This window comes from Emydura macquarii, unplaced genomic scaffold (genome assembly GCF_026122565.2).
Source record: "Emydura macquarii macquarii isolate MOO-44397 ecotype Brisbane River unplaced genomic scaffold, CSIRO-AGI_Emac_v2 contig_295, whole genome shotgun sequence".
Classification (NCBI taxonomy): Eukaryota; Metazoa; Chordata; order Testudines; family Chelidae; genus Emydura; species Emydura macquarii.
Window position 1 is genome coordinate 2,814,451 of NW_027130432.1, and position 14,967 is coordinate 2,829,417.

The window sequence follows — 14,967 nt, forward strand, 5'->3', positions numbered from 1 at the left end:
TTAACTAGTGACTGATACTGATGAATCCAATAAAATGCAATTCCAAGTCCACCAGCATCTGTCCTCTTCTAGAAATAAAGTGAATGCTTTTCAATACCTGTGAGGCTTTGGAATGCCTATTTCCACTGAAGTAAGGTTTGGTTTTGGTTCACTTTGCAAAATAAATAAATACATAAAATAAAAATAAGTTTATTTTCTTTCTAAAAAGGTTAAATTGAGCATTTTAAAGAACAAGCAACATTTTAGCAAGCCAGACAAGACAAAAGCCAATCAGATAAATGGCCTGTGTAATGATTTAGAACGAAGGATGCCTCAGGTTCCTGATACGGTTATAGTATAGGTCTTGGCACAAACAATCTGATATGTTCAAGCTTACATCTCTTTTACTGCAGACAAGAAATTCACTAAAATAGATAAATAATGAATGTGGCCAGGGATCTCTGCTGGTACTACTGCTGGTTCTGCAAGATGCTAGAACAGAAACACAGAATGCTCCATGTTTTTGTTATTAATGAATCCTTGTTCTCCTACAATAAACACAGCATATTTTATCTGAAATGGCTTCTGCAGCACATACAATATAAGTTTCAGTTCTCCAAAAGTGCCAGCAAATTGCAGAAAGATAAGTTACAAAGACGTACCTAATTTGCTGTGATGAATTGTGTGCATGCTTCAGTGATCAAAACTGCAGCTGAGACCTATTATATTTAATGATCTAGACGTTTCTTGTGAAAACACTCAGGCATATATTGTTATGTCTGGACAAGCAACCTAGTTTTGCTCTAGCAGCAAGCAAATGAAGAGACTGCACTTTCAAAAGCATTCTACACACCAGTTTCCATGAGCCATTTAAACCAGAGAGGTGGAACAAGCTCCACTAGTTCCTTAAATTATATGATTGGTCTGCCCCTTCAAATGCACAACTCCATGATCCTTTAAAAACCCCACATCATTTTTTTAACTATGGCGACACCTACAGGAGGGAGCAGAGCTAATCAACTATCAGACCACACACTATTTGTTACAGCTGCAAGAAAAGCTACAGAAAATCACAGCAGTGGCTTTGTTAGATATTTCATTTTCTTTCCCCCACTGGATCGAGAGAAGTATAGACACAGGGGGAGAATTTCCTGGGGGAAAAAAAGTTGCTTAGTTTTATTAGAAGTATTAGAAGAAGCAGGTCTTAAGAATTTGCTACTTGAAATACAGTCTAGGACTAAAGTATGCCTCTTATGAAGCACCTCATGCTGGGAAGGGGGAGGAGATGCACTGCCTGAGCATCAGTACCAGGAAGCATTATGCATCTCTAAGGCATACTAGCTCCTGGGCACTGGAGGGAGAGCACTGAGCACCAGGCCTTGCTACCCGTTCAAATGAACTAGCCAATGCTTCTTCAGAGTGCTCTCCTGACAGTGCTGTTTCCCATGTTCTCATCACACTAGTTCCCTCACCAGCAGCTTCTGCCAGCTGTCATCCCCACAACCTCACTTGCACCTATCACACAGCCCCGCTATGGACAATGGGTGTTTCTTGTGTGAATGTGCGAGGATGGGTGAAGGCAGGAAAAGGGGCTTCCTGTGACTCTCCCCATCCTAGCACATCTATGCAGAGGCAGATATTATTTGACCCACAGAAAGAGATGATGGCCTTGTGATTAATGTACAGGCCTAAGAATTAAAGGATCTGGGTCTATGTCAAGCTCTGCCAAAATAATTCCTCAATGGATTTGGGAAAGAGACTTAATTTCAACCCTTGTTTGTAAAATGGGGATAACACCAACCTAAGAAACGTGCTGAGATGCTTAATATATATGTGTTTGTAAAACATTTTTGAGATCTGCAGACAGAAGGTTCTGCAGAACTACATGGTTATTTATATAGATCAGAGGTTTTCAAATAGTGGGGCACCGAGGAATGTTCAGGGTGGTGAGTGGCAACGGCCCTGCATGGCAGGGCGCAAATGTCACCTCCACCCCCACTCACCTCAGCAAGCCACCCAACCTGTGGGTCAGTGTCAACATCTGCTGCGGCCATGCCGATTTCCACTCCCAGCAGCCTCTGCCCCCAAAGACTGTCACACATGCCTTCCCACACCTTGAAAACCTGAGTGGGAGGGAAAGGTAATTGTGTCTATTTTTGTCTAGGTTGGGGGAGAGGGGCGCAACCAAAAATTGTAACTCAAAGGGGAGGCTCAGCTCAAAAAGTTTGAAAAATACTGGTACAGATGATGATGACTGATAATATTTGTCACTATAGATCCAAGAGCTAGTTCTTTCTTCCTCCCCAGTCAATCTGATTCCAATTCTATCATTCATTGTTGAACCAAATGGAATGAAACACATGCTTGTGAAACTGTCTCTAGGAGCACGGCTTTTAAAGTACCATTTCATTCATCTGCTGTCACACTTGTAATTTGTGACAGAGTGATAAAAAGTGAAGAAAAGGTGTTGGTTAATTATTGACATAACAAAATTAATTTTCCATCCATAAACTCTTTCTCCTCCCTCCTGTGAGTTCTAATGCAATGTTACTGACTGGCACCACTGAAATGCCACTTCACATTTCTCATAGTTAATTTCTCTCTAAATGTCATTAGTAATTGTTATTGCCAGACCAGAGAGTGCAATCTGGTCTTCTAAAAAAAAAAAAAAAATCCACTTCTCATGGGCCACCTCCATTTGGTCATGAATGGATATTTAATAGTCAAGCAGTCCGATGTACTCTAATTCCAACAAGATGGGAAGACATTAGTATACATGGAAGTGAAACATGCCTGATTTATTTATTTATTTTCAAACACTATGAATGGATCTTTATTCCACTGATATGAATACAGAATTGACAGAATTGACAGAACTGTCAGGTGTACATCAATTATATTTTTTGGGGTAAACAAAGATTTAAAAATAAAAGAAGAGGCTTTTCCATTAATCATATTATTCTTTTTCTGACCTAGATGATTACACACACAAACTCTTGTATATCTATCTAGGTAAGCACATGGTCTCCATCACTGTTGTATTGGTAAAGGGCATGTGTGTTTGTGAGGAAAACCAAGCAGAGAGACTAATTTTGCACTTAGTTCTTGAAGCGTTTAGGTCCATGGACACTATCCTCTCTTGTGGCAGTAAGTTATATAGTCTAGGTCCAGCTCTTGTGCAAATTCTCTCTCCAGAGCTCCTGTGCCTCTCCCATTGGTTGGCAGTTTCAGAGTTCTAGTGGAACACACCTATCATGGGAGGCCATGATCACAGAGGGAAAGGAGATCTCTCAGGTACATAGGGTCACTGTCAGGGTGGATTGTGAATATCATGATAGAGCCCTTGAACTGGATAATGTATTCAACACATTTGTGTGTGTGCGTGCATGTGCAAATATATATAACCACACACACACTTGTCTATCATAGGGTTTACTTTGCAACATATATAAATTAATTTAGCTCAGAGTTAGATTTGCTGTTCCATATCCCTTTAACTAAAGGCATCTGAGCTCAGAATAAATAGTAATTTGGACGTTTCTGACTAGAGATTGTGCTTTCACTAAATACAATTGATGCATATACATTGTCTCTTGGCTGCTTACACTCATGGCCATCTGTTAGGATGGCATGGTGCCTGCTCAAAAGTTGGTTGGACCCTTGCCTTAGGGCATAGATGACAGGCAACACTGGGTTTAGATGGGCAGTCTGACCAGCAGTTCCAAGTGCCATCTCTACTGTAGGAAGTCCCTGCCCTCTGCCAGCACTGCCACATTGGAACTACATGCCTCCTTACACTTGATCACACATGTTGACACTTGGGTGCACTTCAGTGCATTAATGACTCAACCAGTGGCTTTCACCTGACTGGGTATTCTGCACATGCTAATGTGAACTTATGTACCCTTTGTTAGCCAGGGTGAGTCACACAACAGCATGAACAGTATTTGAAGCAGAGGGATTTTTTATGGTACAGAACAGACTGCTGAAATACCAGTCATTTCCAAGCTCAGTCTCAGGTGAATCTTTGTTACCCTGAGAGCTCATACTGTATCTTGCAGAAATAACACAGGAAATGCTGTATGATGAAGATGCAGTGATCCTGCTCAGATACTGATCAGAATCTTCTTTGAGAAACTAAAGGATAAATGTTGTGTCTCTTAACCACATCTAGACACAAGACAATTCAAGATCTCTGCAACCTTCTCTATTCACAGCTAGAAGGGGGCAAGGACAATAAACAGGCAATAAATGATCTGTTTGTTCTAAGAATCCTTGCCATTGGCCCCTTCTATTGCCAGAGAGGTCATTAGGCATCTATTTCGGTTCTTAGATGTTATAATTATTTACTGCTCTGTGCATTCATTTTCCTAAGACGTTACCGTTCAAGTGATAAAAGAAATCAAAGCTGCCATCTCAGAGACCAAAGCAGAAGTAAGTTAGACTCTCTATCCCCTATCCCTGGAGTTGCAGTGGCACCCAATGATGCCTGCTTGATTATCAATACACTGTACGGAGTGAGAACAAAGGAACAGAGACCAAATCAGCAGATTTTGGAGGAGAACTAGAAGCAGGGATATGAGGTTTTATTCTAAGACACAAAGCCAGGCCTCCTCTCTCACTGATATCTGAAAGACAGACTGTATTGGCAGCACAAATAGCACCAGCAAGCAGGACAGATGCATTAAATAACGTATAGGCAAACAGTGTATGGATGTCAATGTTTTCCCGAAACATGTCAAGTCAGTCCATCACCTTCAGCGCAGGTTACTTTCTTGGCAATAGATGTGCACACAGAAGTTTAATGTCTTGTTCCACGACAAAAGCACATTGCCAAGCCACAATGAGGGGCGTAGTGGCAAAGCACTCTTGGTTTCAGAATTACGAATAGACTCCAGATGCCATGCCAGGTGACTACTAATATAAAAGCTACATATTAGTTGGTACAGAGCCAATAAATATATTCCTGAATAGCTCGTGCCCATATTTCTTAAATTTGGTAATTAATGATGAACTTCACCGATAAGAATTTGGAGCATATTCCTCCTCAGTTGAGAGTATATCTACATTCTGAAAACCAGAGACCCAACAACAGTTTTCTTTCCAATCATGAAAGTATACCACAAGCAGAACATCCTTTTTTGCACATAAAGGATGTGCAATCAGATTCACTAAGTATGATGGCTATGTGCTTAAAGCTCTTTTAATTTTTAATTATTGTTAGTTATAATTATCTGACTGAAACCCAGTGATATGACTGGAACAGATTTTGTTTTTCTTGTAATTTATTAGTTTTATAACTAATAATGATTGAACATTAACAATGCTCTAAGCACATACTCTAATCAACTTGTTTTAACACTAATCAGGTCTGCTGGAGAACTGACTCCTTCATTTTTCTGATTTTAGAGGAAGACTGATATTCAGATAGCAGGGAAAATGTATGAATTGATAGGTCCTAGAGAGCCCATCAATAGCTGAAAGGCAAAGATGGGACTTGTGTTTTAAAGAAACACACATCTCACTTGATAAAACATCAAAATTATGAGCTGAATGAATTAATGCCTTCTATCAAATTTAGAAAGTTTATTATGCATTGTTTCCAGAAAGAGTCTCTGGAAAGAGGTTTAATATCTAAGCCAAGCACAAACTGTAAAACACTAAACAAGGATCATAAAAGAAAGTACTACTTTTTTGCCACAGTCACAGCTCAGGTTCTATATAGGACAGCGTCTATTTTTATTTTTTGAGTAAACATAGTTGAACCAGATGTTTTGTGAAACCTCAAACAACTTAGGCCTGGATTTACATCACTTACACAACAGAGAGCTTTAGTGACAATTTCTGAAATGTTTGCACATATATAGGGCTGTTTGGAAGAGGATATCATAGCATTTTACAAAACATTTAATTTAGCCTCACCACAGCACTGGGAAGTAGGTAATTACTATCACCTCTATTTCCCAGACCTGAAACAGAGACATTAAATGCACAAGGACATAGAGTCAAATGATAAAGCAGGGAACAGATCCTAGATTTTGTAACTTACATTATTAAGGGCTAAGCTGAGCTTTTAGGTTCAGTCCTAAGAAGGGGGAAGGGTGCAGCTGTGATGCTCCTAAAGGAAGAAAATGGGCTTCAGAGAAACTCAATTCCTGCCCTCTTGCTCTGGAGGGCAGCAGAACTTTGCTGCAGTTCCTTTCAGGGTGCAGCATGGTCCTCCATTGAAACCCAGCCAGCTCCAATGGTTGCTGGAGTGGGGCAGAGCCATGACTTCCCTTCACTCCTCACCCTGATCTCCTGCTGTACCCAGAGCCACAATCGGAGGAAATATGATGTGGCTGTACAGCTGGGCTTACTCCCCTATCTGGCCCAGTTAGACTAAGCCACAATCGAGCCCAAGATTATTACCACCATAGGAATCGGAAATTTATTAGATCAAGTAGATCCACTAACAGGGGCAGGATATATCCCTTCTCTGAAGGACATATCGAATATTAAACTGATACTACCCTTCATTATATATCAAAAGACAGATTATTTTTCCCCTTTAAAGAAGCAGTTTTAAGACCTAATCAAAGCCCACTGAAATCAATGGAAAGGCTCCCAATGACTTTGATGGGCATTGGATCAAGCCCTTAGAGAACATTAGTGACAAATCATTGTTAATGTAATGAGCGCAGCTTGTGTGTGGCAATTTTTGCCAGTTCATGGCTTAAATCTGCATCTTTTGATATATACTGAAAAGGGAAAAAAACAAATGGTGATGCTAGCCAATGAGCCATGACATTCTCTTTCCTTTTGATATGTCGCCATTTAAAGAAACTTGGCACTTAAAATTACAGCTAAATCGTCCAGTGAAGCTCCCTTTATTCAGTGATTTGACTTATCTTCAGATCTAAACAGAAGGGAAAGCATTTCCTTCCTAGCTGGCAATAAAACACCTGAACACCTGCACTAGGAAGGAAATGGCAGGTACTTTGTTCTCTCAGTACCTGGATTATTTGTGCGTTGTTTATTATATCTCTTGCTTTAGTTTTCATCAGTTGGAATCATTTAGAAGGAAACAGTATGATTAGCAGCACACAAGCAAACAGCAGGAATTAATCCTTTAAATACAAATATTCTATTGGTTATGCCACGACTCCTTGGAAAAACAGTAGGGCAAAGAGCACAGATGAAAACCCTCATTGAGTTTCCTCTAAAAACACTATTCAGTCACAATTTGCTTAATGCAATTCTTAATGCAAGCCATTAAGAATTTAGATTTCGCAACTCTGTTTAACAACACAAGTTCAACTATCAACACGCAACGTGTCATGATTTCAGTCTGTCTTCTAACTTGGCAGGTTTCCCTTCTTCAGTATAAGTCTAATGACGAACATTTCAGTGGGCAAAGTACTTTCACTAGTTCATTTCCAAAGTATGGCTGTGCTGTACACTATTTCAGCTTCAGCAGGGCAGTACATTAAAGGCACACTCAGCAGCTAATGATTAGTTTGTAATATAGGTCCTAGAGATCATCCTCTGTTTCACAAAGGCTTCTTTCATCTCTTTGTAGTATGAATAAGGCTAAATTCAATTTTCATTTAACTCCTGAGATAAGTCTACATTTGTTTCATTAAATAAATTTCAGAAGGCAGAGTGAAGTACTATAGACTTAAAGTATTATATGTTATGTGTAAATTTACTTCTATTAAATGTCATTAAATGGAAAAAATATTGACATGGCATAAGACTTTCATCACATTCATAGATGTCAAAGCTTGACTAACTATCATCCTGAGTGTTCAGGATGTATAATATTGCACTAATTTGCTGCAAAATGCACAGTATAACCATAGAACTGCTATTTTCTTTCATGATTATTGTCCACCTAGAATGGCATGTTCCACTGTTTTACATCTACCCTCTCTTATGTGGGACTCTTTACACACAACATATCACAATGTTTTCCTTTTTATGGCGGAAATGCAGCAAATTAAACCAGCAGGACCAAATTCTATTCTTTGTTACACTGGTGTCAATGAAGTTACTCTGGCATTACATCAGTGTAATAGAGAACAAGATCCTGTCTTTCTGGCTCCACCTGACTACCTGCAACTTCAAAGCTCATGTGTTAAAATACAACCATTAATTTAGAAATGAAAGGGATTTTTTGAAAAATGCCATGCTACTGATGCAGCAGCTTGAATTTTCTCCCAACTATTGAAATGTGAATTTAAAATGGCAATTTCCTTTCTAACATGGTCCAGACATTCCCCTTTATGTCAAACTATACCTAAAGAATCTGCTTAAAAACATTCACACATCTGCAGAACCAATTTATGGCATGCCACAACATTTCCAAAATTAATTAATTTTGTCTCCCAATATATGCCCTTCTCCCCACTCTCCCCCCTTTTTCTTGCTGCCCCTTCTCTAACGCTAAGGGGCACAAATGGAAAATGTTTCCTCATAAAATATAAAATTAAGACTTTTACATATGTCAGTGGTTTCCCTTAAAAATACAAATAAATAAAGCAAAAAAAAAACAGCTCTGATTTTGACTTAAAATGAGTTATTCCTAATTTACACCAGTGGAGAAGCAAGATTAGAATCGAAAAATCAGATTTGTCAAGCTAACTGTTTGACTTTAACATAAAGGCAAAACTACAGTGCTAAGAAACTAAAAGGTCTATGCAGATTAAATTGTTAATAGCAGCTGAACAACTGGCTCACTAAATAATACTAAATCTTCATTACTCAACTAACAGATAAAAATTTAATAAACACCCGAGAAATTTAGAACAAGCAACCTACAAATAAGCAACTGATGAGTTTATCATCCCAAATAAGGTTACTAGTTCAAGTCTTCCTAACTAATTTATTCACACACTCTGTGCCTTGCTTGGCTCAGTTATTTCAATTAATAAAACCCCCTACTTCAAGTAAACACTCTAATCTGAGTCACCACTAAATTCATGAGTAAAACTGTGCAGTTAAACATTGAATTTTCATTCAGCCAACACCATTTGAAATTACTTGTATAATTATTATGAACACAGGAATTTTAAATGCATACAAATCCTGAATAAAAACTGGAAAATTACAATTATAATTTAAATTTATCTGACGAAAGCTGCTATTTGCATGGATTTTGCTATGCACAACACTTCAGAATTTGAACACTATGTAATTAAAATGTTTAATTGCAAAAAGCAGTCGGTCGTTAGGACTATAATTTAACAAGGTTCTCTGTATTTGACCATCTGATTTAAAAGGTTAATGCGGTGACCTAGGAATCCACTCCATCCATTTTAATTGTGCTGGCATTTTGACCAAAGACCACTTTAAAAGAAAAAGGGGAGGAAAAATCCAAGCTTGCTCTCTGAGTCAGTATTGTCTTCCGAAAACCTAAACACAGTGAGAAATCACAAAAACAAAATCTGCTTACTTTATTACAATATTAAGGTGTAGTTAAAACTTTTGTACACTTATGTAAATGAGGTTGCTAGAACCCGGGAAAGAAGAGGTTCCCCTGGGAGAAAAAATATAAAATCAACAAAGTGAAAAGATCAACCATCCTTCCACTGCATGACAGCACGACACAAGAGGCAGCAGCTTGGGAATTCAGCAAGATAAATAAAAACCCTCCAAAGTTTAAGTAAATCATGGTTTATAAAGCTAATAGATTTAAATGAGGCATACAGTATCATTCTATAAAAAGATTACATTTACCAGGGGACAGTAGCAGTATTTTGGCAGAAGTGCTAAACAGGTAAAATATGTATGATGATGAAGACCAGAGTGAGAAACTCTGTGTGTCTGTTTAAAAGTTAAAGCTCTGGTATTCAATTTTCTTATGTGATAATTAGATAGGTAGGGCTTCTGCTGTTAGATTAACACAAAGTTACAGTAGTATGGCTGGGTCTCTGCATTTTAATGGGTTTAACACTGAAGGTCAAAACTTAATTTTAAGCATAATTGACTGAAAACTAACCTGACCTATGGAGGAAAGATTTAAAAAACTAGGTAGTCTTGAGAAAAGAAGACTGAGGGGAGGATGTGATAACAGTCTTCAAATATGTTAAGGAGATCAGTGATCAATTGTTCTGTGTTCATTGAAAGTAGAAGAAGAAGTAATAAGCTTAATCTGTAGCAAGAGAGATTTGGGTTAGATATTAGGAAAAACTTTCTAACTGTAAGGGTAGTTAAGATTTGGACTAGGCTTCCAAGAGAGGTTGTGGAGTCCCCATTATTGAAGGTTTTTAAGAACAGGTTAGACAAACATCTGTCAGGGATAGTTTAAGTTGACTTGGTCCTGCCTCAGAGCAGGGGGCTGGACTTGATGACCTCTCAAGGTCCCTTCCAGACCTACATTTCTATGACTCCCAACGCTTCTCCTGAGAACTCTTCCAACGTTGAGTGCCAAACTGTATCTCTTCAGCCAATGCCCGCAGTCGCAGCAGGAGGGATGCAATTGCCTGTGAGGGAGCTCCCAGAGTCCTTGTGCCTGAGGCAGACCTATTTCCTCTAGGAGTGCCAGGGGAATCTGGATCAGAGCAGCCTTTTGAAAAAGTGCAGTGCATGCTTCCGTCTGCATGCATGGAGTCAGGAATGCAGGACCCCTCACACACACTTTGGGAAGGCTGAAATCAATGGAATTGTGTTCACTTATGCCAGGAGTGAAATGGACTGTAGTGCCTAGTTTTAACAATCTGCTACACACTACCATGCCTCTGGGGCTGGGGCTGGAGCTGGTCTGATTAGAATTCTGCGTTCAAGTAGCACATACATTTTGCTCTTGTACCTAAACGGGTATAGTCCCTTTACTTTTTACTTAACAGTGGGGAAGGGGGGATGTCATAACGTTAGTTTAGTTTTTGTATGTTAATCATTCTCTAAATTATTAATAGAGAAATAGAAATCATTTACATAGTGCTTGATGTAGACATGTCAGTATGTAGCAATGCTACTGTCAAGAGAAATACTCATAAAGAATCATGATATCTGTCTTGTCTTATTTTATGCCAGCCATGCTCAGAAATCCCTTTCTCCTGATAGGACCCAGAGGGAGAGAGAAAGATAGACTAGGAGAATTTGCTGCTGTTGCAAAGTGGGAGGGAAAACAATGGCTATGCATTGGTTAAAGAAATGTTCTAAAAGCTGTGCAGTGATGAGAGGATTATTACATGGAAACAAAATAATTGCTGTCGGTTTGTATTTACTAATTTAAAAAACATACCTGAAGTTCTGTCTGAAAGAAGAACTTCTGTGGGCACTGGGAACAGTCGTAAATTTTATCCTCCTGCCCATGGACTGCAAAGATATGCTGCTGCAGTTTATTTGCCTGTACAAAAACTGAAATAATACAGCGTAATCAGAGGTTAAGTTTGCTGTAGGTAACTTCCCCCCTACTTTTGCTGCACATTTATTATGGCTGTAATCCTAAAAGCTCCAGTGATATTTATCAATAAACCATTGATATTTTTGTTTCAGTACAATTATCCTGCAAGAGTGTACAATACTAATAATTTAGGTTTTAAAGGATGATGTTTATCTTAGTTATAATAGACCCTAAATATCATATAGATTTTTTTATATTCCACCATAAAGTCACTGCTCTCCATTGGTAATTGGATGAACCCAACTGCACAATCAAAGACAGGGTGTCATCTCTTTTGGAGGGAGCTGTAAGGCAATCATAAATGCATGAGATTTATTTATAATGCAGGAGAATTGGACCAGTAGAAACCAATAGGGGGTTAATCTAGAAGATGTGTGGCCAATGCAACATTTCTGACAGACTACAAATGAAGTGTGAACCTGAAGGTATAGTTTGTTGCAAAGATAATCCTGTGTATCTATCTTGTCCATATAGACTAGAAGAATAACATTTAACACCATAAATACATCTACGCGCTTTTATAATTTTGAACTGAAAGTAATTCTGTCAGCTAGAGTTTGGAAATGAAGCATGCTGAGTTTATGATTTATTTGGTTAAAATAATTTCTCAGCCTACTTCACATCTCATTTTAGATCAATGTTTATGGGTTCTAGACTTATGCAATATGCAAAAGTAGCTTCTTCCTAATTGAATTTAAAGAAATACTATTAAGGATTTATTTCATAGCAGGTCTCAAAGGCTACATCTACACTACTAGCTAGGGGTGTGATTCCCCTGCTCATGTACATGTACTTGTGTGTATCTTATTCAGCTATTACAGGCATAAACAGCAGTGTAACTGTGGCAGCATGCACAGTGGAGGCATAGCTTAGCCATGCAGACTACAAACCTGCCTGGAACTAGCGGGCACATACCCGGCATGGCTTAGCTACCACAGCTACACTACTATTTATACTTGTGCTAGCTCGATGAGAGCTAGCGTGAGTACATGTACATGAGTGGAGAGTCACACCGCTAGCTTGTAGTGTAAACATAGCCAGAAAAGGACAAATTTAAGTACAAAACCACATACTGCAGCCTCTCAAACAGCAGATCAAATCCCGAGAGGTCATGAGTTCCTGCAACTTGCAATGACGTTAAGGGGAACTGCCAGTGCCGAGAGCCCCTCATGATTCAGCCCTTTATTTTTACTTAACTCACAGTCACACACTTCTAGGAAATGAAAGCCAAACAGCATGTAAACATCGAGCATTACTTTAACATTTTGCAAAACCAGTATCTTAATTGCAATTTTTAAAAGCCTGTAGAACACCAGATCCTACTGCCAGTCGCTTTAACCAAGACCATCCAAATGTGCTTTGCAGAGACATCTCAAGGTTAACTACAAAGGATGGATAAACAGCAAGATTTTAAGTATGTGCTCTACATTGAAAAAGAGGACCTGGGCATATGCATCTGAGGGCAGATTCTGGTCTTAGAATGAAAAACATGAATAGAGCAGTTGTCAATACTATACACTTTTAGGGCTTGATCTTAGCAATCCTTTACTTATATGAGTATTTGCACTGAGAATTGACTAGGCTACTTAGGTATATAAAGACCACTCACATGAGTGAGGGGTTGCCAAAGCAGGTCCTTGCCTCGCAAGAACTGTATTTAGAAATGTATCACATCTTCTACCAAACAAATTTAATTTTAATGTAATTATCAGTGGTAATGCCGAGCTTCTTGAGTTTAGGGAGCACCACATGGTATCAAAAAAATCACAGTGCTATTCTTTATTGCTAGCTCCAGTTTTAGACTGATGATATTTTAAACATTTCCAAGCAGAGTATTTTTTCTCAAGGAATAGAATACTGTATTTTAAAAATCCCCTGTGTGTCATTTCTGGATCAAGCCATGCACACTGAGGCTTGTCTAGGTCTTACTGTCTTACCTGTGAAACAAACAGGACATTTGAATGTGCCTCCCATCCCCTCAAAGCTGTGCTCAATCAGGTGACACAGAAGCTTTGCTGGAGAGTCAAACATCTGGTTACACAGCTTGCACTCATGATTGATGCCTTCCTCTGCAAGGTTCAAATGATACAACTTGTTAGTGACACAGCAGATTAGTGTCTGAAATGCAGTAGTCTGCTAGAAATGGTAGTGCTGTATTGCACAGCTTCAAGGACCCAAAGACATTACAATTTCTGTGTCCCCATTACAAAAGCATACACAGTCACTTGTACAATGCATTCAGGTGTACAGCCGCAAGTCAAATTTAGGGGCATTTATTTTCAGCTGTGATGAAAGTGATGCTGTGATCAAACCACCAGTAACATATACTCCTTTTCACAGGCTTGTGACAATATTGTACCTCTGCACCTTGCATCTTACCACATAGGCAGGACATCGTTGCTCTCGATATATATTATTAAATACTCAAACAGCATTTAAAACAAATTTAACAGCATGAGTTCATCCAACACCACCAAAAGCAGACTAACATCCCATCTTCACCTCAGATTACATTGCAAATTTATAGGAGGAGAACAGAAAAGTATCAAGGAATAGCAGGAATACTGGGCTATTTGTCAGCCTTCATTTTATATTTACTGCCTTTTTCAGGTTGAAGTGAGACTATTAATGGTATTTAAATGGCATTCTTAAACTGAATTTCCCTTTCACATATATATTTGTTTTGAAAACATCTTTCATGGAGATGTGTTGATACACAGGACCTATTTTTAAAATCTCCTTAAATTCTAGTTTATTAACAGAAAAATATTTACTATTATTATTTTACCGGCATATTAACTAATACATTGAGTTATCATTTTTGGTCTTTTGTGCAGTTAGGACTGCAGAATATTGTGAGATATTGGAACAACATTTCAAAAGGCTCCCATAAATGCACATGAAGTAACCTGCATGAGGGGGGTGTGGGTGTGTGTGGAGAAGGTATGTACACAATACCTGTTTTGTGCATGCCAGTAAATATGCCCATTATTTTCGTAGGTGTTTTTTGTAAATACCTGCTAGAAATTTGTCTTCCCTATTAGGACATTATATCTGAAATTCTCATGAAAATGTATTTAAAAAAAGCAAGCTCTGGCCTATGAGATATGCACTACTTTATATCTTCATCTCAAAATTTCATCTCATTTACATTTTTAGTTCCAAAATAGCAATAAGTGATTATAGTCTACTGTGAACTAAGCTTCTGCTAAATGCATTTGGATCCTTCAAATAATTTGAGAAAAAGCACAGAAAATCTCTGTTTATAATTGCTTTTATATTACCTTTCTATAACTTTAAAATGGCTGAATAGAGGAAAATTATTGTTTTCCATAAGGCCGTTGAAACTTAAGGTCTCTCAAAGCCCTTATAAAGTAACAAGTTAAATAACAGTAGAACTGTTAACAGTGAAGGCACATGGAGCAGCCATTATGCCCTTGTTATAGCTCAGGCATACACAGAGCCTGCATATTAGAACCTGGCTTTTTATTGAAAACAGGGCCAGCAGGGATGGTTGGTGGCATGCAGCTGGAGAGAATTCCCAGAGCACATGTGCCTTAAAAGGCCCTCGACTAACAATGAGGATGTTAAAAAAATCT

The 14,967-nt window shown here is 38.5% G+C and overlaps 1 protein-coding gene across 7 annotated transcripts in view; it reads right to left on the bottom strand.

The window, feature by feature from the left end:
• Window positions 1–14,967, bottom strand: part of ZNF423 (zinc finger protein 423) — a 314,186-nt gene that overhangs the window by 15,869 nt on the left and 283,350 nt on the right. For 6 of the 7 annotated variants that reach the window (XM_067550701.1, XM_067550661.1, XM_067550670.1 and 3 more), the window contains 2 exons: window positions 13,306–13,437; window positions 11,207–11,322 (listed from right to left, as the gene is read on the bottom strand). In XM_067550701.1, coding sequence (XP_067406802.1) covers window positions 11,207–11,322; window positions 13,306–13,437 — 248 coding nt within the window. Of the gene's footprint in view, window positions 1–11,206; window positions 11,323–13,305; window positions 13,438–14,967 lie in introns of those variants that run through there. The other variant, XR_010920299.1, reaches the window with a different exon arrangement.